The sequence below is a fragment of the Phoxinus phoxinus genome, assembly GCF_949152265.1.
Source record: "Phoxinus phoxinus genome assembly, chromosome: 4".
Classification (NCBI taxonomy): Eukaryota; Metazoa; Chordata; class Actinopteri; order Cypriniformes; family Leuciscidae; genus Phoxinus; species Phoxinus phoxinus.
The window spans coordinates 20,647,615-20,672,842 of NC_136879.1; the positions used below are offsets into that span (position 1 = coordinate 20,647,615).

The following is a 25,228-nucleotide window of genomic DNA, read 5'->3' on the forward strand; positions in this document are numbered from 1 at the left end:
TTGTTTCGTTCAGCGGACGTTCCAAGGGACTAGCTGCGTCGAAACAGAGCCTGTCCAGATGGGTAGTGGATGCCATAGCGCTAGCCTACGCATCAAAAGGACTGCTGTGCCCGTTGGGCGTCAGAGCACATTCAACGAGGGGCATGGCCTCCTCGTGGGCTTGGTCTAGTGGAATCTCTTTGCAAGATATCTGTATGGCGGCAGGCTGGGCCTCCCCGTCTACATTTATAAGGTTTTATAATCTAGAGGTTCCCGCCTTGCAGGCCAGACTGTTCTCGGTCTAAAACAGACACATATGGGGCCCTATCTTGCACCCAGCGCAATTGACTTTGTACACCGACGCATGTATCATTCCTATTCTGCACCCGCGCACAGCGAACTTTTCCCTCCACAGAAGCACGTCGGTAAATTAGGGAATGAACTTGCGCTTGCGGGGGCGGTTCGGCGAAAAGAAGAGGCGTGTTCTGGCACAAAAGTTGGCTGGTGCTATTTTCCAGTTTTAGAAAGCAATTCCGCCACTGACCAGGAAAAACCCACTCTAAAGTCAGTGGTGCGTTGCGCGTTAGTCATATGGTATTTTAAGGGCGCGTGCTTGGCTATAATGTAGCGTGTTAACGCGTATACACTTTGATTCTCTAATCTAAACAGACGGAGCAGTTTTAATTCTTGCAAATCATACATTATTACAAGGGAAAATATTAACACACGAGGGAAATCATTGTTGTGTCCGTGAAGATATGAAAAAAATCTATCTAGATAAAAAAAAAAATCTAGATTAGGCTACACATTTACCCAAATTATACGCCTGTTTAACCGAATCTAATTTGGTTAGGTTTCTCCCATCATCCCCAATGTCACTTCTCTGTGTTTTACGGCCCCGACGAGAACGTCGGTCTCCTCGGCTGTGAACCGCTCCTGGCGTGCGCTGGCAAATCCGGCGTTATAATAGCAATCCGCCATGGAACAAGCGCGCCTGCTCTTAAAGGGAATGTGAGAGGACGCTCTGATTGGTTTAGTTCACGTTACGCCCAAACCACACCTATGAATAATGAAGTTACTTCAGACCAACCCCTTTTAGATTTGCGCCGGGCACAAGAGGCATTTATCCCGCCGGGAAAATAGCAACAGAGCCCAAGATCCGCCCACAAAGTTACTTGCGCTTTGCGCTTTGACACTTGCGTTTCAGATTGTTAAAATAGGGCCCATGGTGTTTCTGCCCCGTTCTGTTACGGCCCAGATTGCCAAGTTGTTTTAAGCATCACTCACTGACAGTTATGTCTTATGAGCAATGTTTGACCCACCATGTATATTTATATACATATATATGCTGAAAATGCCCCTCAGGGCACTACTTATAAAGGAATGATGCTATTCTAGCCCCTCTTTCCTGGAACTCTGTGTGATTTTTTTCTGGTGATCATACACTATGTGTGCCCCGGGCGCGCGCGCCCTTGGGTCTCTGGTGTAGGGTCTCAGCATGCACAGCGTTTTGCACTGGGTTCCCGTTGCGTTTTCTACGCAGTACGAGAGAACTCTCGAAAGAGAACGTACTCTGTTACTAACGTAACCTCGGTTCTCTCTAGAAGAGGAACGAGTACTGCGTCTCTGTGCCGTGCCTGCATCACGCTCTGGGTCGCTTCGGCGATGAAAATCAGATTATGACAGCCGTGCTCGGAAATTTATAGGCCTAGGCCACGCCCATTCTGGCGGGACGTGACATAGACTCATTGGGTCAAGCGTCATGAGAGGCCTCACATAGGCTGCTGCTTTTTCTGCAGAGCAGCCAATAGGCGCGCAAGCTGTTCCGCCTGAGGCTGTATGCTGCTGCAAAGCGTTTTACATTAATACAAAATTAAGGATGAACTTTTTGGCTTCAATATCTCGAGAAAGAATCTTTCCCGTAGCGTCTTCGACACAGTACTCGTTCCTCTTCTAGAGAGAACCGAGGTTACGTTAGTAACCGAGTACGTTTTGTTTTTCATTTTCATTTGCCTTTGCATTTATTAGTTTTGTTTTGCATTTATCAATTTGTTTTGCCTTCATTTGTTGTGCATTTATCAGTTTGTTTTGCCTTTGTTTGTTGTGCATTTACCATTTTTTGTTTTTCATTTGCCTTTGCATTTATTATTTTTGTTTTGCACTTACCAGTTTTGTTTTGTCTGAATCTTTTGTGCTTTTCTTAATCTTTTTTTGCTTGCGTTTGTTTTGCATTGATTCATTTTCTTTTGTTTTACATTCAATAATTCTGTCTAATTTTCTTGACCTTGGGTTGGTGAATACTGTATTTTCCTAAATGTTGTTGTCTTTTTAAAAAAAAATCTGGAGCTGGGGGCCTGAGGAAGGCAGACTAGTCGTTCCTGTATGGAAATAGCCCTCTTCCCAAAGTGGTGTGGATTTGCAGTGAATTTATTTAGTGTGTGAGTGTGGTTTGGTGCACGTGTGGGTACTTTTTTGTACCTTGTTTACTAGTATAGGCATCATTGAAGCCCGGCATCTAGCCTGCCTCACGATTGGTAAGCCCCAGCTCTTGGGTTGTTTTGTTTGTTTATATTTTCCATTCAGATCAATTTAATTCAATGTGCCAGTGGTTTGTTGTGGTTGATCCTTTTTATGATTGCTCGATCGAGTGAGACATTTTAAAGGGGGGGTAAAATACTTAGTTTCAGTCAATCTCATGTTAATCTTGAGTACCTATAGAGTAATAGTGCGTCCTTCATATCTCCAAAAAGTCTTTAGTTTCATCATATTTATAAAATAAAAATACAGCTTTCCGATTCTATCCGGAAAAAGCCGAGGTCCTTGATTCTGGGCGTGGGCGGAGCTATAGAGTCAAGCGGGAGCAGCTTGAGCCAGCAGTAACACTGGGTTCTTTGGGAAGCTGAACAAGGTAAACTTTCCCTCACATCCCAAAACACACTTTTTTGGAGACATTCTTGACATCAACCATTCCTATTTAGCGCTGCAGATGATGATTTCCGGTAGTAACGCGTCGATGAGCGCGGTCTTTCTCTCCTCTGGTCGACGTGTGCGTGAACGCGCTTTTCCGAGAGCAATGCTCATATAAGGAGTTCCACTCTGGTCTACGTCATTAGATCTACGATAGAAAAAAACCAGCCGAAACGTGTTGCAACCCGGAAGTATGATTTTCAGCACAGAAATTCTCTGTTATTCGTTCAAAATAACTTTTCAAACTTTGGCCATTATTAGCATGAGAATCCATCTCTTTAACACTGTAAACAACTCTGAATATATGAAACACCATTGTACCCCCCCTTTAAATAAATAGTTTAATAAAGATTTAACATTTTTGTACCAAGTATCCATGTCTCTGAGTCATCAACTTGTGGGCCTTTTTTAGGTCTTTCCCAGGTAGTTAAAGGATAATTCCGGTATTTAACACCTTGAGTCTATATTGTAGTTTGTTTTGGATGAACAAGAGTGGTGGACAAATTTTTTTTGACAATGGTTCCTCTCTCATGTTTTTGACTATAAAAGAATTGGCCATGGACCCATTTAACATTGGAGTCAATGGGCATGTCCGAAAATGTCATTAAAACAGCCAATAATGTTCGTTTACAAAACTGTTAAACTCACCGAGTGGTTAGTGGTGTTCGTTGATGATTATAAACAATATATCGTCGCAATAGAGTGCCGAAGTTATGACGTCACTTTGTAGGCCAAAACGCGGAAGTGAGTTAGCATTTTAGCACTTCTGGTTCCCTCGCCCTAAAGTCTATGGGTTTTTTGAATGGGTTTTTGCTAAATCGCTTGAAATAAGGTCTGTGGTTAACAAAGCCTCTAAATATTTTCACGTTTTGACCTATGACATAAAACACACCAGTTATAACCTGCTTGTGATTTTTAAAACTTTATTGTGACTAAAAAACGGTGGTTGCTAACAAGTTGCTAAAAGGGACTACATCCTTTGGCGGGGACTTTAGACGTCATCATGACAAACAGGAAATCTCTCACTACTAACCCGCGTTTCAGCCTCACGTTATTTATTTCTGTGGAGAGACTGTTCGACAATGGTGTTTTGTTTTGTCCCGAGATCATGCAACCACAAGTCGTCGAATGTCGAACATAAGATTGGAAATTGATACGGCCATAGCTTACGTTAGTGCTTCTGAGATGGTAAAAGCGTGTGTTTTTTTTCTGGCGAATTAGCAAATGGTGTGCAAACATAATACAGTGAAAGATAATCTTTATTAAAGTTTATTTGGGGCACAATGATCAGGCATAATAATCTTAATCACAAAGAAAATAATATTAAGGTTTATATAAACTAACAAACTAATAAACGAATAAAAAAAACATTAACAAAAGATAAAAAAATCTCAGAGAGGCACGCATAAACAAAATTAGTTTTTCTAATAAAATTATAAAAATAACATTTTTTGGAAAAAACGACTGGGCAATATTTCTCATGAAAAAGTGGATAAGTGTTCATACCATAGGGTTCATAAACAGCGCAGATCATAATGAGCGAGCGTGTTTTTTAAATAAAGTTTGAGGAAGCTTGATGACGTTGATCCGCGACCATGGTCAGAGTGGTGTGCTGTAGTCCGTTTAAAGCCTACCGTTAGCATTTTATATCTGACTGCTTTATTGAGGCTTTCAAAATGTATACATTTTGGATTAACTTGTAAAGATTATCTTGATAGACAAAACGTGTTAGGGTCAACTCTTTGTTGAACACAGATCTTATTTTTGGCGATTTTCCAAAAGTCTATGGGGAAAATGCATAGCTTTTCAATCGAGGGAACCCATTCGCCTCTAACTTCCGGGTTGGCCTACAAAGTGACGTCATAACTTCGGCACTCTATATATGATTCCAATCCGTTTATTTTGCTATAGTGGAACTATTTTTTCAGACACTTCACAACCGTGTAACTTCCGCTCAATATTTGAATCTGAAGCGTTAGCACACTCCCGACCACTTCCGTTAGCGCATTTATATTAACGAGCACTCAGTCCTTCAACAGAATTCAATGGGATTTTACAAAATGACGAATAAAACACGACAGAAACTGTATTTCGCAACACTTTTTGTTTCTGGAACATCAACTAACATCACTAATCACTCAGTGTCAGGATTCAGGCACAGAGACAGAGGTAAGTGAATCCAAACACAGCTTTATTTAAGTTGACAAGGGTGCAAGGTGAGTAATCACTGTGAAGATCACGCAGTGCGGGGCAGATTGCAGGTAAGCATGTTAACTTCAGATTTGTTGATAAGTCGTCACAGGTCATTAATACTTGTCCTTTCTCTTTTAGATGCAGTCGATAGCAAGCAAACTCTGAGGAAATACTGGAAACTCAGGAGAGTACCAGATCACAGGCACCATGGAATTGAACCAGATTTCTGAAGACAGCAGAACAATGACACAGAGGTTAGAGTTTCACAGGTGAGTATACGTTACGTCTCGGAATCTGGATGCATCAAAAGCTCAGGAGACAATGGATCATGATCTGTTCCTGTTGGAGGCTTGACAAAGACTGAAATAGCAGTGAGTGTTTTATGAGTAGGCTGATGAGTTGATTCATGATTAACAGGTGTCTGAAATTAGTATTCTGGAGAGAGTGATCTTTGAGTGGTGTTTTGAAACGAGCTTGATTGATCCCTGACACTCGGTGAGTTGCACAGTTTTGAAAACTAATGTTAAAGGTTGTTTTAATGACATTTTCGGACATGCCCATTGACTCCAATGTTAAATGGGTCCATGGCCAATTCTTATATAGTCAAAAACTCGAGAGAGGAACCATTGTCAAAAAAATGTTGTCCACCACTCTTGTTCATCCAAAACAAACTACAATATAGACTCAAGGTGTTAAATACCGGAATTATCCTTTAATCCCGGGTGGTGTAGTTGTTGCTTGTGGAATCAGTAGAATAATTGAGTGCACACCTAACACCTCCGTGTTGCCACACACTGTTGTTAAATATTGGAACACTTTTGTCTTTCATTTGTTACTGTGCAAGTTGAAAACAGTTTTTTAAATTACAATTTAAATGTATATTTTAAAAGTACTTACATTTTTAAGGAAAATATTTTATATTTAATTTTGTTTGCTGTACCTTATGTGGATTATGGTAACTTATGTTTTAAGTTCAGATAAATGATCACACTTAATTTATTGTATTGTATTCAGTTAATTTTATTTTCATTATTTCATTACCAGAAATTGTCATTATCTGTTTAAAACCGTAAATGTAACATGAACCAAAAACAAAACATTAAACTCAACAGGCAGGTCACGGGAGCCCAGACTGACACAAGTCCAAAGGTCATGAACAAAAAGATCATCAACAAGGACCAACTGATACAGATTAATGATTAAACTCTGCTTTTGCCTCCTTTGAAGGGTAAATGCTCAGACTGGCGCTCTAGTTGGAAGCGATAGTCCTGTCGATCCAGGTGCGCTGTGGGGAGATACGGGCGTAGACTACTGGGAAACGGGTGTCACAAGTGCGGAGGCCCCAGGACACAGACCCCACCAGAGTCCAGACCCCTGAACGCTCACACACCAGAGGACCACCAGAATCACCCTGTGGGAATCACACAGACACAAACACACATTTGAAATCGAAACAGCAGCAACGTTAATGTAATGTGTTTGTCTGGATCTGTCTTCACGTACCATGCAAGATGAGGATCCAGCGGCTCCAGCACAGATCATGGCATCAGTGATTCTGCTCTGACCCCAGATCTGTCTGCACACAGCAGGACTCGTGATGGGCAGACCTGTTTGCTGCAGGATTAGAGGACTCGCTGAAAAAAGAAAACATCAGACAGACTGTTCAGAGTCAAGTAGAAAAAAACAAAACAAGTAATATACAAGAGTAAATTTTGTCATTTGTCTTTGTCTAACAGGTCTCTGTCTAACTTACATGTGGTGGCAGTTACGCCCCATCCAGTGGTGAAGCAGCGAGTTCCAGGGAGGATGTTGATGGTTGATGGAGGCAGACATACAGGAGAGATACGGGGAGTGAAGACAACTGGAGACGCAAGTTTCAGCAACGCAACGTCATTGTTGATGGTCGAGCTGCTGTAGAGCGGATGGTTGATGACCTGCACAGACAGAAAGGAGAGAAAAAGATGGACGGTTACTAGTGGAAGCTGACTTTATGGAAGGTAATCTAAGATATACATGTAAGCATGTTTTATTTCTTCTTGTCGTTTTAAGCCTTTCATGCATGTTTTCCCTTTTACCTTCAGCACTAATGTTCATTTGAGAATATGGTACAGATGTTTTCTTTCCTATGCTCAATTTTGATTCTGTAAATCTATTTGTTTATTTTTTAGGAGTAAACTACACTTTAAAGCTGACAGACACTGACCACAAGTTAATCTAGAGATAATTTGACTAATACCTATTTTTCCACTTAATTAAATTTAACAGGTAAAAAAAACGTAATTTTTGGATAAACTTTCAAGTAAATTAAAATGATAATAATGGATTCATAATGAATATTTATAATGCTTATTATTTGTATTTTCTTGATTGTTCAGTCCAGTGATCTCTTGTTTTATTATTGTCAAGTGAAGTCACCTTTATTTATATAGCACTGTATACAATATTGATCACGGTATTAAACAGGAAAATAACAGAATCAATGATGCAAAATTTACCAAATATAAGAAATATTCAAATTCTGCTGTAAAGCAGCTCTAAAAACACAATAGTGTCATTATTCGGCTCAAGTCAATTCAGTGTTGATTCAGTTCAATTCAGTTGTGTGAAAAAGCAGAAATGAACCAACAATTAAAAAGCATTCAGTTCTTGAACACTGAAATAAATAGTATGAGTTGATCTCTAATTTTGATATTCTTCGCTGAAATCAACATCTTTACCCTGGAAACTTGTCTGATCTGGATGGGTTCAACATTGGAGCCACGATCATGTTCTCCAAGAATGACACGATGATAGCCGACCCTAAAAAGAGAGAAGTAAAGACAAAACTAACTGTAAAAAGGAAAGATAAACAGCATATGTAAAGCACTTCTGTTTGTGACGTTTGTCAGATTGAAGACTCTTACACGAACACGACACCGCAGTGAGCAGCAGTGAGAACCCAGTTCTGGTTGATCAGGGATCCACCGCAGAAGTGGAATCCGTTGGGGTACTGTTTCAGAGGTAAAAGCATTGAAAACATGACATTTACTCTTTGACCAAATCAGGCAAATGCAGGATAAAAGTCGACCAATACACAGTTACCTGGAGAGAAACCTGCCAGGGCCAAGAACCAGAGATGGCATTCGTTCCATTCACAATCCTGCTGCCAATCGTCTGTGGCCTTATAGCTGGCACTCCACAACCTGTAGACAAAGAACAGAAGGTCATGACACATGAAGCTCTTTGTGTAGGTTTTGCATTTTGTAAATATATATATTCACCCTTACCTTTTCCAGCAAACTTCTAAAGAAGACACTTACCCAGAGCAGAGGCCACCAGGGCAAGGCAGGTGATGGTGAAGATCATGATGTCGATGAGTTTGTGATGTCTCACTGTTGTACCTGTAGGTGCTCACTCTCACTTTTATATCATCTATTAAATGTGGGACGTGATCAAGGTCCATCCCAGCAGCTCAAATGACCTCACAGCTGAGGAATGTTGAGATCTGTTATCGCTGGAGACAATCTGCAACTTCTGAAGGTGTGACTTTTTTCTATAGCTTTGAAAAGCATCATACATTCTCTGTCATTGTAGGTTATGCAATATTTCTGATGGGAAAGAGTTTTAGATTTGCCTGTTGTGAGGTTTTATTTATTAAATGTAAATTGTTTCTGAATGAAGTGAAGACTAAAAACATATATTTCTGAATATTCACAGTAAATTAGTGGTTTTACCATTAAGTTTTTGACCTGTTGCAAATTCCTCAATCAACCTGTCAAGTCATTAAAGCCAGTGATGCTGAAGAGGAAGATAGTGATGTTGAGTGACTAAGTACTGGCAATTTGTTTGATTGGTTTTGTTTTTAGTTTACTTTAATTTATTACTTTTCATTTCCTTGTTTATTGGTATGTTTGTTTGTTTATTTATTTTTAAAAATGGTTTTTGGCAAGTTGCATTTATAGCCTTGGCATTTTTTACTGACCACTTTTATATGCACCACATCTATCGGCTCTCTGTCCACTTGTTATATTTATATTATACTTATATTGGTTATACTTAGTCATACAGTGTTTATTACTGGAAGATAAAGCCGGCTTGCTTTACTTGGTCAGTAAGACTCACAGTATGTGGACTGATGATGTAATGAAATTTAGCACTAATTATTAAATGCAATTTAAGTGTTTTATTAGAATTCAGATTTGTGAAACTCATTTTGATTCAAGCTTAATTAAATTCTAGCCATTTGGATTGTAATGTTGTCAACATTATTATGTATCCATTATAAAGTATTGACTTCAGTTTGTACACAGTAGCGGGAAAGATAATCAAACTTCCTCATGATCAACACAATAGAATATGAAAGATATGTTACATAACCACCGAGAAACATGCAAAAACGCCTTTTGTTCATTCAATCACGCACTTCTGAGAAAGCGAAAGAAAAAATGTCTGCTTAAAAAAAGGAAAACTGCTGTTTAAACATTTATAGAATCACCATATCTCTGAACCGTGAAAAAAAAAACAGCAAGATAATCTGGCTCAACTTGTTTCAAACACATGATGAAAAAAAAATCTGCTCATCTCATTCAAAACACATGTTCTGATTCTACTCTTGATTTGTTGCTAATGTAAACTTCCTTTTTTAACATTATTGAGTTGCCAGAAGTGCCAGGCTATAAAAAAAAAAAAGGGATTATTTTGTAAAAGATTGTATTAAATATTAATGATTGGTATAATTACTGTACATACACAGTCGAGTTGTGTATGATATCTTGTTCACTTTATGGCTGGTTTTGTATTCCTTATGCCTCTTTATTTTATTAAAATATGTTATGCTCTCAAGCTAAACTATTATTAACTTGATCGAGTCAGCGATGAGTGTGTTTGTGTCTGTCTACATGTGCAATTTCAACTGTTGACATGGGACATGAATGACAGTGAAGAACAGTTTGCAAGTCTTCACAAAACTATTGTTTGATTCCACATGGCACAAAACATAGTAGACTAATTATTGTGCTTTCTCTTTAAGATCATTCAATTTAAAATACGAGTACAGCTAAAAGTGAGTTTAGTTGCAGTTTTTATCATCATTTACATCTCAGATATTCACAAATGTTCTGTGACAACAATGCAAGACAACAATGATGTCCTCACATTGTTGCACGTCTTTAAACGTTTAGCTTTGAGAAGGAGGATTTGGTTTTGTGGGTTTTAAGGAAGTTTCTCAAGGAAGGATCTTAATTAAAGACACTGCAGCTTGCTGGAAAATCATTGAGTTTCTGTCACCAGTGGAGACACCAAACTTTACACATCTTTATTTAATGTCATAATGTTCCAGCTCCTGCTCATTCTGTACATCGAAATGGACAGTTTGGTTTTAAACAGAAATAATCAAAAACAATCAAAATGTAATTTTCCCCCAAAGGCATTTTGTTCTATTGACAATGGCCACTTAACTGTAAAATGCACCCCCCCCCCCCTTTATTTGTTTTCATTTCAAATATTTTTTTTAAGTTGTGTTCATAAGCTAATTTTATAAATCTGAAAAACAACAGAGTATTACTAAGTCATCCACTTACAGTAGACTAACAGACAGCCATAAAAGTAGAGCTAAAAGTTCATCTAAATCTGTGAGCAATCAGAATTATTATACTTGTGCTATGACTTAAATTTGAGTGATTGTCTGAATCATATGGAACATCAATGTTTGTCATATTCTAATGGAAGATTTTCAACAAGTTTCTCTCCAGTTTGTATCTGGGTCTCTTCAGCTTCTGATTCATGACATCACACAGGTTTCAGAACCATGGATAGAGGATTAAACAGATTGATCTGTGTCATCTTGGCATGTTTACAAAAGTGAATACCAAAGAAGATTTTCAACGTGATCATGTGATCAGAAAGATTTTTTTGTTGCTGTCCGTATCTATATTTATGTGCATTTCATTACCTTTGGCAAATAGTTGATCTGTACAGATGAGAACATCTGATAATACTGACTTGTTCGGAAGTTAGTATCTAGCTTTTCATGCGAATGTGGTGAAATGCAGTTGTTGCGTTGGTTTGTGGCTGTCTTTCCGACCAAGCCCCCTAGGTAACCATTTGTTATCAAGTTCTGGTTAGGGGAGCGTATATAAAGGCTTGAGGTAAGGCAAGCAGGTGTTGCGTCATACTCAGCTGATCGCATTTCCGGATCCACGCTGTTTTGCACGAGGGCCCCTACGTGAGACTGGCACTTGTTTGGGCGCTTGCTGCACCCGTGTATGCTCGATCACCATTTGTTGCCGAGCGTTCTCTGCATCGGGGAATTGCGGGCTATTTGTTTTATGGTGCCTCTTTGGGCGACTGCTGCTGTCTATATGTGAACCATATTACCATAAAGGTTTGGTTGCTGGATGGATGCCGTGATCCGTATGTATCCGTATCCTGGTGTTTTAACCACTCTGTGAGCATGCCATTTATACCGCGTCCGGGTTTGCCTGGCTTGTAGCATGGTCTACAGCGTGGTGTGCAGCTCCAACACTGCTGTTTTGTTTTCATTTAGTTTTGTTTTTCATTTGCTTTTGCATTTAGTATTTTTTCTTTTGCATTTACCAGTTTGTTTTGCCTTGTTTCTTGTGCATTTACCAGTTTTGTTTTTCATTTGCCTTTGCATTTATTATTTTTGTTTTGTATTGATTCATTTTGTTTTGTTTTACATTCAATACTTCTGTCTAATTTTCTTGACCTTTGGTTGGTGAATGCTGTATTTTCTTAAATTTTGTTGTCTTTCTTCCTTTTTTTCTGGAGCTGGGGGCCTGAGGAAGGCAGACTTGTCGATCCTGTATGGAAATAGCCCTATTCCCAAAGTGGTGTGGATTTCCAGTGAATTTATTTAGTGTGTGAGTGTGGTTTGGTGCACGTGTGGGTACTTACTAGTATAGGCATCATTGAAGCCCGGCATCTAGCCTGCCTCACGATTGGTAAGCCCCAGCTCTTGGGTTGTTTTGTTTGTTTATTTTTTCATTTCTGATAAATTTATTTCACCGTGCCAGTGGTTTGTTCTGGTTGATCCTTTTCATGATTGCTCGATCGAGTGAGACATTTTAACTAAATTAATTATTTAATAAAGATTTACCATTTTTTGTACCAAGTATCCGTGAACGAGGTCCATCCCAGCAGCTCAAATGACCTCACAGCTGAGAAATGTTGAGATCTGTTATCGCTGGAGACAATCTGCAACTTCTGAAGGTGTGACTTATTTCTATAGCTTTAAAAAGCATCATACATTCTCTGTCATTGTAGGTTATGAAATGTTTCTGACGGGAAAGAGTTTTTGATTTGCCTGTTGTGAGGTTTTATTGGTTTAACTTTATTTGGATGGTCCCTTTAACACATTCTGTTGTATATAGGTAACATTGCCCCTTTATGTCTACTAAATATCATTAGAGTGTTAGTAGAGCATTAGTAGACTGGTAGGGTTAGGGTTAGAATAAGTTGGCATGTATTGCAAAGGAACTTATAGTCAGTAGAGTGTCTGTTGGAGGAGCATCACAAAGAGTTTGCAGATATTAAGCAGACAGTTTACTAATACTCTAATGAGAGTTAGTTGACATGTAGTTGCACAGTTACTTATAGTTAACAGAATGTTCAAAAGGGACCATCAAAAAAAAGTGTTACCGTTTTGGTTATTATATGTATTATGTAAAGTGTTTCTGAATGAAGTGAAGATTAAAATATTTATTTCTGAATGCTCACAGTAAATTAGTGGCTTTACCATTAAGTTTTAGACCTGTTGCAAATTCCTTAATCAACCTGTCAAGTCATTAAAGCCAGTGATGCTGAAGAGGAACAGAGTGATATTGACTGATTAGGCTAAGTAACACTATTAGAGCTGAGGGAATGTAAAACTAAACATTCTTAAAGGGTAAGTTCGGTATTTTACACTTAAAGCCCTGTTTACAGATCGTATCTGATGAAATAGAACGGTTCAGATTAAAATTTGGACACATGCTCCTGTCCCGAGAATTTTAGGTTTAGTTCGCTTCCCCCCCACACCCCCACAATGGTTGTCTATGTGCACTGGAAGATTCCTTCCTAAAACACATTAAACTTTCGTTTACAAAGACGTGAAACTCACCGAGTGGTCAGGGGTGTTCACTGGTATGTGCACTCAAAAATCGCTGAAAAAGATGCATTCCAACAGGTTTTATCGTAGTTTTTGTCCAACTCCATTAAGTTGTATTGGATTCGCTGTGTGAGGTAACGTTACGGTATTACTCCGCCGCGGGAAACGGAAATGGGGTTGTTTGTATGCTTTTTGTAGTCTTATGCAGTCGCGGACGCGGTATCGTAGGCTAAGCTATCTAAACATTTTTACAAGATCGAAGCTATCGGTGTCAACTTAGAAATGGATTCCGAGAGATTTATATGGGAGGATGACGGTTTTGAGATCGATTTTGATGGACAGGGTTATAGGTTTGAGCCTGAATATTCAGAGGAGGAATTTCTGCAAAGAAAGGCAGAGTTTGAACGGCAGTTGACAACGGAGTCCAGTGGCCTATTGCCGAAGCTGCTGCTGTCTCAAAGCTTACAGGCACTTGGTGGTGTTCCTTTTGCCATGCACGAATCTTCCCGCAATTCGGAACTGCACAAATTCGCCACATTATTAGCTGTCTGTTTGTAATGCTTTCAATGATGACAGCGATCTTCTGCTTCTTCTGTGTATATGCCCGTGGTTTGCTTGCAATTGGCAAAGGTGCATTATCGCCACCAACTCTATTATTCAAGCTCTCAACGGAAGAATCACGGGTGTGACGCGTTTGGCAAAATAGGTCCACAAAAGCTAAATAAACCTAAAATTCTCAGGACAGCAGCATGTGTCCAAATTTTTATCTTAACCGTTATATTTCATCAGATACGATCTGTAAACAGGGCTTTAAGTGTAAAATACCGAACTTGTCCTTTAATGTTAATCAACCGGTCGAATAAGTTGACATCACAGTTACTGGACTGAGTGTTGTGCAACTGTGTGTTTTTCTGCAACATCACTTACATTTACTTTTAGCATTATATTACAGTAAACTCTCCATTAATAAAAAATAAAAATAAAGTTTGTTAAATACTTTTAAAACAGTACTGGCAATTTGTTTGATTGGTTTTTAGTTTATTTTAATTTATTACTTTTCATTTCCTTGTTTATTGGTATGTTTGTTTATTAATTTATTTATTTTTAAAAATGTTTTTTGGCAAGTTGCATTTATAGCCTTGGCATTTTTTACTGACCACTTTTATATGCACCACATCTATCGTCTCTTTGTCCACTTGTTATATTTATATTATACTTATATTGGTTATACTTAGTCATACAGGGTTTATTACTGGAAGATAAAGCCGGCTTGCTTTACTTAGTCAGTAAGAGTCACAGTATGTGGACTGATGATGTAATGAAATTTAGCACTAATTATTAAATGCAATTTAAGTGTTTTATTAGAATTCAGATTTGTGAAACTCATTTTGATTCAAGCTGAATTAAATTCTAGCCATTTAGGCTTTATTTGGATTGTAATGTTGTCAACATTATTATGTATACATTATAAAGTATTGACTTCAGTTTGTACACAGTAGCGGGAAAGATAATCAAACTTCCTCATGATCAACACAATAGAATATGAAAGGTATTTTACATAACCACTGAGAAACATGCAAAAACGCCTTTGGTTCATTCAATCACGCACTTCTGAGAAAGCGAAAGACAAAATGTCTGCTTGAAAAAAGGAAAACTGCTGTTTAAACATTATAGAATCACCATATCTCTGAACCGTGAAAAAAAAAAACAGCAAGATAATCTGGCTCAACTTGTTTCAAACACATGATGAAAAAAAACTAGCAAGATAATCTGGCTCATCTCGTTTCAAACGCATGAAAAAAAAAAAAAAAAAAAAAAAAGATAATCTGCTCATCTTATTCAAAACACATTCTCTGATTCTACTCTTGATTTGTTGCTAAGGTAAACTTCCTTTTTTAAAGTTCTTGAGTTGCCAGAAGTGCCAGGCTATAAAAAAAAAAAAAAAATCATTTTGTAAAAGATTGTATTAAATGTTAATCATTGGTATAATTACAGTCTAGTTGTGCATGATATCTTGTTCACTTTATGGCTGATTTTGTATTCCTTATGCCTCTTTTTTATTTTATTAATAATAGTTTAGCTTAAGAGCATAAAATATTTTAACTTGATCGAGTCAGCGATGAGTGTGTTTGTGTCTGTCTACATGTGCAATTTCAACTGTTGACATGGGACACGAATGACAGTGACTACGTTTACATGCTGTTAAAATTCGGGTTATGGTCGGGTTAAGGTCACTATTCGGGTTTCTGAAACATTCGGGATAACCCGTTTACATGCGTGAGCAGAGAGAGTTACTCCTGGAATGTGTAATCAGTCGCCAATATCCCGATGTAAACGGCGACGCACGGTTAGCGTCTGGACGTACGGACAACATTAAGACGCAATGCGTCATTTTCGATTCTTTTTCCTGTATCCAAAGACAACAACAACAGCAGCAGCAGATAGCGATAGTCTTTGTTTGCGCTTTGGCGCTGGTACTGATCCACCAGCAGCACTTGACACTACTGTGCCTCGTGGTCTTCATTAATAGAAGGAGAGAAATTGAGCAAGAGATTGGAAATGTAGCTGGAGCTGTGCCACACATATAAAGAAATTGGTCTCCTCCTCGCTCCAAAAGTGTGGTGCTGTGCTGCGTCTTGCCATGTTAACCTCGACTTGTTTACTTCCGCTATACTGCACGGTATAATATCCCGGTTTTTAAAAACCGGGATATGAGCATCCGGGTTTTTGCCGGTGTTTACATGGCCGTGCGCGACCGGGTTATAGCTAATATCCCGGTTTTGAACGGGTTATTGGCTGCATGTAAACGTAGTCAGTGAAGAACAGTTTGTAAGTCTTCACAAAACTATTGTTTGTTTCCACATGGCACAAAAAATAGTAGCCTAATTATTGTGCTTTCTCTTTAAGATCATTCAATTTAAAATACGAGTACAGCTAAAAGTGAGTTTAGTTGCAGTTTTTTGTTGCACGTCTTTAAACGTTTAACTTTGAGAAGGAGGATTTGGTTTTGTAGATTTTAAGGAAGTTTCTCAAGGAAGGATCTTAATTAAAAATACTGCAGCTTGCTGGAAAATCATTGAGTTTCTGTCACCAGTGGAGACGGCAAACTTTACACATCTTTATTTAATGTCATAATGTTCCAGCTCCTGGTCATTCTGTATATCAAAATGGACAGATAATCAAAACAATCAAAATTTAATTTTACCCCCTTAAAGGCATTTTGTTCTATTGACAATGGCCACCTATCTGTAAAATGCAACCCATTTCTTTTTTTCATTTCAAATATCTTTTTTAAGTTGTGTGTGTCATGAAACTGCACGTGGAACAGACAGTGGTGATCCAAATGCAGGCTTTATTGAGAGGAAGATCCAGAAACAGGTACGAGATAACAGACAGAAGTCAAAACGTACTCGGTTACTAACGTAACCTCGGTTCTCTCTAGGAGAGGGAACGAGTACTGCGTCGAAAGAACGCTACGGGAAAGATATTTCTTTGTCGAGATTGAAGCCTAAAATTAATCCTTAATTTTGTAATATTGTAAAACGCTTTTCTGAAGCATACAACCTAGGCGGAGCAATACAGCTCACCCATTGGCTGCTCTGCCAGAAAAGCACAGCCTATGCGAGGCCAGAGACGCTGACCAATGAGGACGCTTCGCGCCCTTCTGCGTCACCTCCCGCCCAAACAGGCGTGGCCTAGGCCTATAAATACGAGCATAGCTGTCTAACACGCCGATTTTCGTCAATGAAGCGACGCAGCGTGGACACGCACGGCCATGAGACGCAGTACTCGTTCCCTCTCCTAGAGAGAACCGAGGTTACGTTAGTAACCGAGTACGTTCTCTTACGTAGAGTTCTCTCGTACTGCGTCGAAAGAACGCTAAGGGAACCCTATGCAAACCGCCGTGCGTGTTCTTGGATCGACACAGACACCTAAGGGCGCGCGCGCCCTGTCATACAAGCGCCTACCCCAAGAAGTATAGGGAGAGCGGCTAAAATAGCATCATCCCTTATAGTAGTGCCTCTTAAGGCATAATAGCATATATATGTAATATAGATATATATGAGGGGTAATAGCATGCTCATGGGACACATTGTCAGTGAGTGATGCTTAAACATTGAAGTGACCTGGGCCGCAGCGCGGGGCAGGAACACTTATACATATTAACATTGAAGTGACCTGGGCCGCAGCGCGGGGCAGGAACACTTATACATTTTAAACATTGAAGTGACCTGGGCCGCAGCGCGGGGCAGGAACACTTACACATAGTCTTCTAGACCGAGAGCAGTTTAGCCTGCAACGCAGGAACCTCTAGGTTATAGAACCTAATAAATGTAGACGGGGAGGCCCAGCCTGCCGCCATACAGATATCTTGTAACGAGATTCCGCTATACCAAGCCCATGAAGAGGCCATGCCTCTCGTGGAATGTGCTCTGATGCCCAAAGGGCATTCCAAGCCTCTAGATGCGTAGGCTAGCGCAATGGCGTCCACTACCCATCGAGACAGACTCTGTTTCGTTGCGGCTCGTCCCTTGGAGCGCCCGCTGAACGAAACAAAGAGCTGCTCCGTCTGTCGAAAAACAGCGGAGCGGGACACGTAAGCTCTTAACGCCCTGACCGGGCAAAGGGAGCTATTTCCGTCCTCTGAGGCCGGCAGGGCCGACAGGGAGATGACCTGAGCCCTGAACGGTGTGTTGAGGGACTTAGGCACGTACCCATGCTTCGGTTTCAATACGACTATAGAGTCGTTTGGCCCGAACTCCATACAAGAAGCTCTCACTGAGAGCGCTTGCAAGTCTCCCACACGCTTCACTGAAGCGAGAGCCAAAAGAAACACGGTCTTGAGAGACAGGTGTTTCATGTCAACTGAGTGAATAGGCTCGAAAGGGGCCCCTTTCATAGCGTTCAACACTGTAGAAAGGTCCCAAACGGGGACTGAAGGAGGCCTTGGAGGGTTTAACCTCCTGGCGCCTCTCAGGAAGCGGACCACCAGGTCGTTCCTGCCTAGTGAACGGCCAAGCGTTGGATTAACGAACGCTGATATGGCAGCCACATAGACTTTGAGCGTGGATGGGGTTCTTCCCTTATCCAATAGCTCTTGCAAGAAGGAGAGAATCTCCGGTTCTCCACACTGAAGTGGTGACAGACCTTGATCTGAACACCATCCAGAGAACACCGACCATTTGGAAGCGTAGAGCCGTCTAGTAGACGGAGCCCTAGCTTGTTCGATCGTGTCTAACACTCCTCTTGGGAGGTTAGCGGGTACCCGTTTATGGCCCATACGTGTAGGGACCAAAGCTCGGGGTGAGGATGCAGAATCGAGCCCTTGGCCTGTGAGAGGAGGTCTCTCCTCACTGGAATCGGCCACGGGGCAGTACTTTTCAGTCGCATCAAAGCTGGGAACCAGGTCTGATTCGTCCAGAATGGAGCAACTAGCAGTACTGAGCATCCGCTCTCCTTGATACGCTCCAGCACTTGAGGCAGGAGTGAGACAGGAGGAAAAGCATAGAGCGGGCGGCGGGGCCAGACTCTGGCCAGCGCGTTCGCGCTCTTCGAAAAGAATTCTGGGCAGTGAGCGTTTTCCTGGTTTGCAAACAGGTCTATTTCCGCTCTGCCGAACGTTTTCCACAGCAGACGCACTGTCTGTGTGTGTAGGGACCACTCTCCCGTAGGAACGTTGTTCCGTGAGAGTCTGTCCGGGCCTACGTTCAAGTGGCCTGGCACGTGCATTGCTCTTAACGAGCGCAGGTTGTGCTGGGCCCACACCAGTATGCGTTCCGCTAACCTGAATAGGTTCCGGGATCTCACGCCACCCTGGCGGTTTATGTAGGCTACTACCGACATGTTGTCCGAGCGGACCAGGACGTGGTGTCCTTTTATCCGGGGACAGAAGCGCCTCAGCGCAAAGTCCACTGCCATCATTTCCAGGCAGTTTATGTGCGGTAGTTTGGCTCGCTCTGCCCACTGGCCAAAGAGCGGTCTGCCGTCGAGCAGTGCTCCCCAGCCTGAGGTGGACGCGTCCGTGGACACCACCTTCAGGCTCGAGGAAGTCCCCAGGCTTACACCTGACCGGTACCAGTCTGACGCTCTCCATGGTGTCAGGGCTGAAATGCATTCCTGAGTGACCTTGAGGCGATAACGACCGTGTAACCATGCTCGGCGCGGTACGCGCGCTCTCAACCAGAACTGTAGTGGGCGCATGCGCAGCAGGCCCAACTGCAGCACTGTTGAGGCTGAGGCCATGAGGCCCAGCATTTTCTGAAATCTCCTGAGTGGCACTATGTGGCCGCTGAGGAAGGATTTCGCCATTTGCAGGGTATTTCGCCTGCGCTGTGATGACAGCTGTGCTGTCATAGACAGTGAGTTCAGATCCAGTCCTAAAAAGGAGATCCTTTGACTGGGAAACAGTGAACTTTTCTCCCAATTGACTCTCAGACCTAAGCACTCGAGGTGATCGAGTATTAGTGTCTTGTGGTTGAGCGAGTTCTGACGGCGATTGAGCCAGAATTAGCCAATCGTCCAAATAGTTCAGAATTCGAACGCCCCGGAGTCTCAGGGGTGCCAGCGCCGCGTCCATGCACACTGTAAATGTACGAGGTGCTAGAGACAGGCCGAATGGCAGGACTGTGTACTGATATGCCCGGCCCTCGAAGGCGAATCTCAAAAATCGCCTGTGACGTGACGCAATTTGTATGTGAAAATACGCGTCTTTCAGATCTATTGCCATAAACCAGTCTCCTCGGCGAATTTGCGCGAGGATACTTCTGGTCGTGAGCATTCTGAACTTCCGCTTTGTTAGCGTTTTGTTCAGACGCCTTAGATCTAAAATGGGTCTGAGACCCCGTCTTTCTTCGGTACCAGGAAATATCTGCTGTACAAACCCCCTTCGCTCTGAGCTTGAGATAAAGGCTCTATGGCCCCTTTGCTCAATAGCTTCGCTATTTCGGCTCGAAGTAGATGTGCTACTTCTGTTTTTACCGTGGTTTCGACTTTTCCCGTGAAACGGGGAGGGCGTCGATAAAACTGTAGCGAATAGCCTCTTTTTATAGTCTCTAGCACCCATTCTGAGACCCCGGGTAGTCCTTCCCATGCATCTGCACGTGTGACTAGGGGTTGAATGTAATCTGGGCTCTGGTCGCGAAATGGCGGCGACACGAGAGCAACCGTGTGCTGTAACATGGACGCCGTGGCGTCTGAGGCGGGGGACATGTTTAACACAGTATGCGTCCCCCGCGCGCTCGACTCTCTGAGTTGAGAGAGAGCACGCGGGGCGAGCCCTACGGGGCTCGTTATTTTTGTGAATAAACGTGGGCGCTTGGTAGCGGGCACATTTATAACACCGGGGACACTGTGTTTGTGTACTGACTGACCGTTCGTTAGTTTCGTTTTTACAGAAACCGCGGAACGTGCAGTGTGTAGTGGTTGTGGGCACTGGACAGTGGGCACGCTCACTACACGTAAAGCACAATCGGTGTGAGCCGATTTTATGTGTGCAAACCCTGTGTTGAACGGGGCTGTGCTTGTGTGAATGAATGGGCACTGGGTGGGCATTGCAGTTACACACATTACACCATCGGCCTTGGCCGGAACACCAGAAATTAAACTCTTTTTTAGATTTATCTGGGTCGCCGTGAAAACGGCGTTTGTGTGCAGGCAAACGGGCTTTACGGCCGGTTTGTTGGCTGCTGAGTACACTGGTACAAACGCGGAACTTAGGGCTGTACAAGCGGGAATCTTTGGTGGAAGTCCGGCCGCAGCGGGACCCGAACACCGTCTTTTTCCTAGCAGGGCTAGGATGGCGCCGAGGCCTCGGGCTTGATTGAAATCTTGGGCCGAGGACCACGCGGTGGCGGGCGGCGTCCGGCGGAGCGAGACCGTGGTCTCTCTCGGGCCTGTTGCTGCTGGGCCGGTGCGGCGGGCGCGGGGCGCTGCTGAGTTCGGGCAGGCGGCTGTTTAGGGCGGCCTGTTGCGGAACTGGAGCGCTTTGGCAGGAAATGTCTCATGGCCTGCGAAGTTTTCTGTACCTCGGCGAATCGGTCCGCGAAGTCCTTCACGGAGGATCCGAAGAGGCCAGCCGGTGAAATGGGGGCGTCGAGGAACGCAGAGCGCTCGGACTCCGCCATTTCAGAGAGAGTCAGCCATAAATGTCTCTCGGAAACAGTAGCTGTGGCCATAATCCTGCCGATGGCGTGTGCGGCGGACTTTGTAGCGCGAAGAGCTAGGTCTGTGGCGCTACGTAAGTCCGGAACACTGATCGCGCCCGGGCCTTCCTCGTCTAGCTTGCAGAGGAGGTTGGCCTGGTGGATTTGAAGCACCGCCATGGTGTGCAGCGCCGATGCAGCTTGTCCGGCGGCGGAATACACGCGACCAATACACGAATCCAGCTTTGGATGGTAGGACTCCCTTAGCCCGCCGTCCAGCAGAGGGTGGGCAAAGGTGAGTCGCTACAGCCTCCTCGACCGGAGGGAGAGCGTGGTAGCCTCTGTCTCGAGCACCGTCCACTACGGAGAATGCTGGCGAGGCAGAAGTACGTACTCTGGCTGAAAATGGCGCCTTCCACGATTTCGCTACCTCTTCATGAAGCTCAGGAAGAAACGGTGCGTGTCTGGAGGGGGGCGCAGCGCGGTCTCCAGAGAGGAAGCGGCCATCCAGCCGGTTGAGTGCAGGTTGCTCGGGCGTCGACCAATCGAGGCCGAGGCTCGACACGGCCTGTGTGAGCAGACGCATCAGTTCTGCCTCGATGCTGATCTTCCCTCCTCTGCGCTCCCGAACAGCGGGGGAGGGGAGGTCCACGGAGCTCGCCCAACCCTCGCTCTCCGAAGCGAGAAGCGAACAGCAATCATCATCTCCCTCTGATACAGCTTGCTGGTCGTCTTCCATAACGGACAAAGCGGCGTGCTGCGGCTGTTGTCCGTCGGTGAGCGACTCAAGCGAAACGTTGAGAGGAGCTAGCGGCGGCGGCGGCGAGGTCCTCGTGGAGGGAGGTTCCGGGACCCGCTGAGCACGGCGCTTTTTACGGCGCGGCGCTACAGGGGGCGGTTGAGCAGCTTCGGCGAAAGATGCAAGGCGAGTCCGCAGAGTCGCGATTGGCATCATGTCGCAGTGATGGCAGCCGCCATCACCGAGAGCGATAGCTGCATGTTCCTCGCCCAAGCAGGAAACACATAGTTCGTGGTGGTCCCCGTCGATGAGCGCGGCTCGGCAGGAGCCGCAGGAAAAGCGAGACATCTTTAAAAAGACACTCGTTGCTCTTTTGTGAGGAAAAAGTGTGTGACGCGGTAGGCGAACACACACACAAAACACACACAAAACTGAAAGGATATATCCACGCCGGAGAAGCGCAGCAGGGAACGGCGGCTGAAGGCGGCGATGACCAGCGGCTTCAGGTAAGGGCTCGTCCTGCTGAGGTGCTTGTATCCAAACGGCTGTGGCGGCTCGAATCAATCCAGCGATGCGTGCAGCTTCGTTGAATTTAAGAAAATCGGCGTGTTAGACAGCTATGCTCGTATTTATAGGCCTAGGCCACGCCTGTTTGGGCGGGAGGTGACGCAGAAGGGCGCGAAGCGTCCTCATTGGTCAGCGTCTCTGGCCTCGCATAGGCTGTGCTTTTCTGGCAGAGCAGCCAATGGGTGAGCTGTATTGCTCCGCCTAGGTTGTATGCTTCAGAAAAGCGTTTTACAATATTACAAAATTAAGGATTAATTTTAGGCTTCAATCTCGACAAAGAAATATCTTTCCCGTAGCGTTCTTTCGACGCAGTACGAGAGAACTCTACGTAAGAGAACCAGGTAAGCAGTCCAGATCGGCAATCATACAATGCAGGGAGAAGGCAAACGGGAAAACCAGATACAGGCAGGGAGTCCAGGAACGGTGAAACTAGGAAACACTAAGGAACTGGGAAAACGCTAGGTAATGCAGTCACACACATACAATACTGAGCACTGGTACAAAGGGCCACTCAGGCTTAAGACAGGTGCGCTAAACAAGATAATAAAACACAGGTGCATAAAATCAACCATAATCAGTCCAGGGTAAAACATAAAGAGGAATGAAAACTAGAGAAGGAGTGCCCCCCAGTGGCTCACGCGGGCACTCCAGACGCTGATTGTCACAGTGTTCATAAGCTAATATTATAAATCTGAAAAACAACAGAGTATTACTAAGTCATCCACTTACAGTAGACTAACAAACAGCCATAAAATTAGAGCTCATAAAAAGTGCACTTAAATCTATAAGCAATCAGAGTTGTTATACTTGTGCTATGACTTAAATTTTAATGATTGTTTGAATCCGTATATGGAAAATCAATGTTTGTCATATTCTAATAGAAGCTTTTCAACAAGTTTCTCTCCAGTTTGTATCTGGGTCTCTTCAGCTTCTGATTCAAGACATCACACAGGTTTCAGAACAATGGATAGAGGATTAAACAGATTGATCTGTGTCATCTTTGCATGTTTACAATACCAAAGAAGATTTTCAACATGATCATGTGATCAGAAGGATTTTTTTCTGGCTGTCTTTATCAATCTGTATGCCTGTATCTGTTTGGTGGTAAGTACAGTGACCGGGAGGGGACATGTTTGGTTCACTTAGTTTTGTCATGGGGCGCCACCAGGAATTGTGGGCCCCATGACAAAAAAATCGAATTGGCCCCCACTGCGCAGCTGTTGTCACCACATCTCTAGGACCTAACTGTCCCATCAAAAGCTTTACATAACTCTAATCAAAGGCTTGCAACTGTCTTGCTTCTTGTAGTTCAATACTAGTACTGGCACAATATTTACTGCTGGTGATTTGTAAAAACAAGTCTGCATACAGTATGCAGTTCACTATTTGATGCAAGATTAAAAGCCACCATAATGTCCATGTCCTTTAGGCAATCCTTTACAGTCTCAATGTATATTTATTGTAAAATTGATGACAGATTTAATAAAAAAGAAAAAAAAACTAAATGTAACGGGGACAACAGATTAAGTGTTCAGTGTATTTTACCCAACAGAGGTTAAATAAGGCGTAGGTTCGGATTTAAAAGTAGAAGTTTGGGCCAAATTAAATTCAAGCAATTAATAGCCGGCAATTAAAATAAAAAAACAATTAAAAAACTTTGAGTAAACAATTCTTCACAATTAACATGAATACACAATTGTCTGGTTTCCACTCAACATCATGAACCAACAAGAAAATGGTTCATAGAGTCCAAAGTTGAATGTGAAGTCCAGGAAAAAAATAAAATATATATATATTTTTTTATTTAAAATAAAATAAAAGTCTCAATAGTCCTTCTGGATCCCTTGTGTGTGTGTTTGTGTGTAATACTCAAATATCCATGGGTGTAAAGGCCTTTTTGTGTTTTCTCCCCAGGTGGAGTGTGCTTAGCTCTCAGTTCGGATCCGTGATGAATCACTATGATTCTTTTGAATCGTAGATCAGGGTCTGGCTCGCCGTTCAAAGGTGAATCACTCAAACAGAATCAGCATAAAAAAAAAAAAAAACAATCTGCACATAACAATGCAGTCACATTAAACATTTCTCAATGTCAACCATTTCTACACAGACATTTACTATCAGCTGCACAAAATGTCCGTGAGTACAAATGTTAATTCAACACGTGACAACACAAGTGCAAATAAGCACGCTTAAACACATGAAAGTGTTTAAATATGCAACATATCTCGTTGTTCAACATATTTTTTCCATTTGCTTGCATTTACATACTTATAGATGATGCAATCATTTACCCAAAACAGTTAAACTAGCGTCGTACACAAATTAATTAACTCTATACCAATTTCACCTTCTAAATATACAAAAATACATTCTTAAACATCATATATAACTCTGATTGGTTTTTGGACATATATAGAGAAAGATGAATTTCAATTTGAAAGTTAAAGTAATGCATAATCAAGCAAAACTCACCAGAGTTCTCATAGAAGAAAGACCATCAAAAGCATTGACCGGTTTTCCCCCTCAGTAACAGGATGAATTAGCAACCTGAACGAT

The 25,228-nt window shown here is 42.5% G+C and overlaps 2 protein-coding genes and 1 long non-coding RNA gene across 3 annotated transcripts in view; 1 reads left to right on the forward strand and 2 right to left on the reverse strand.

The window, feature by feature from the left end:
• Nucleotides 1–4,831: 4,831 nt before the first annotated feature.
• LOC306997759 (chymotrypsin B-like) lies at nucleotides 4,832–8,544 on the reverse strand. Its single transcript, XM_079611223.1, has 7 exons — nucleotides 8,439–8,544; nucleotides 8,221–8,321; nucleotides 8,043–8,128; nucleotides 7,857–7,938; nucleotides 6,893–7,073; nucleotides 6,643–6,773; nucleotides 4,832–6,550 (listed from the first exon to the last, which is right to left on the reverse strand). The coding sequence occupies exons 1-7, from the start codon at nucleotides 8,482–8,484 to the stop codon at nucleotides 6,389–6,391; spliced, it is 789 nt and encodes a 262-aa protein (XP_079467349.1). The 5' UTR covers nucleotides 8,485–8,544; the 3' UTR covers nucleotides 4,832–6,388.
• LOC306997762 overlaps nucleotides 6,998–25,228 on the forward strand; it is a 57,099-nt gene continuing 38,868 nt past the window's right edge. Inside the window, exons 1-2 of the long non-coding RNA XR_013797444.1 lie at nucleotides 6,998–7,136; nucleotides 8,028–8,139. This is a non-coding gene — a long non-coding RNA (uncharacterized lncRNA). The remainder of the gene's footprint in view (nucleotides 7,137–8,027; nucleotides 8,140–25,228) is intronic.
• Nucleotides 17,213–19,631, reverse strand: LOC306997757 (uncharacterized protein). Its single transcript, XM_079611222.1, has 2 exons — nucleotides 17,405–19,631; nucleotides 17,213–17,352 (listed from the first exon to the last, which is right to left on the reverse strand). The coding sequence occupies exon 1, from the start codon at nucleotides 19,377–19,379 to the stop codon at nucleotides 17,499–17,501; it is 1,881 nt and encodes a 626-aa protein (XP_079467348.1). The 5' UTR covers nucleotides 19,380–19,631; the 3' UTR covers nucleotides 17,213–17,352; nucleotides 17,405–17,498.

Coding starts and splice junctions, on each gene's coding strand:
- LOC306997759 (XM_079611223.1), bottom strand. CDS start 8,484: ATGATCTTCACCATCACCTGCCTTGCCCTGGTGGCCTCTGCTCTGG. Junction 7,074..7,856: donor AGATCAGACAAGTTTCCAGG/GTAAAGATGTTG, acceptor CTGTCTGTGCAG/GTCATCAACCATCCGCTCTA. Junction 6,774..6,892: donor GGGCGTAACTGCCACCACAT/GTAAGTTAGACA, acceptor TTCTTTTTTCAG/CGAGTCCTCTAATCCTGCAG.
- LOC306997757 (XM_079611222.1), bottom strand. CDS start 19,379: ATGGTTACACGGTCGTTATCGCCTCAAGGTCACTCAGGAATGCATTTC.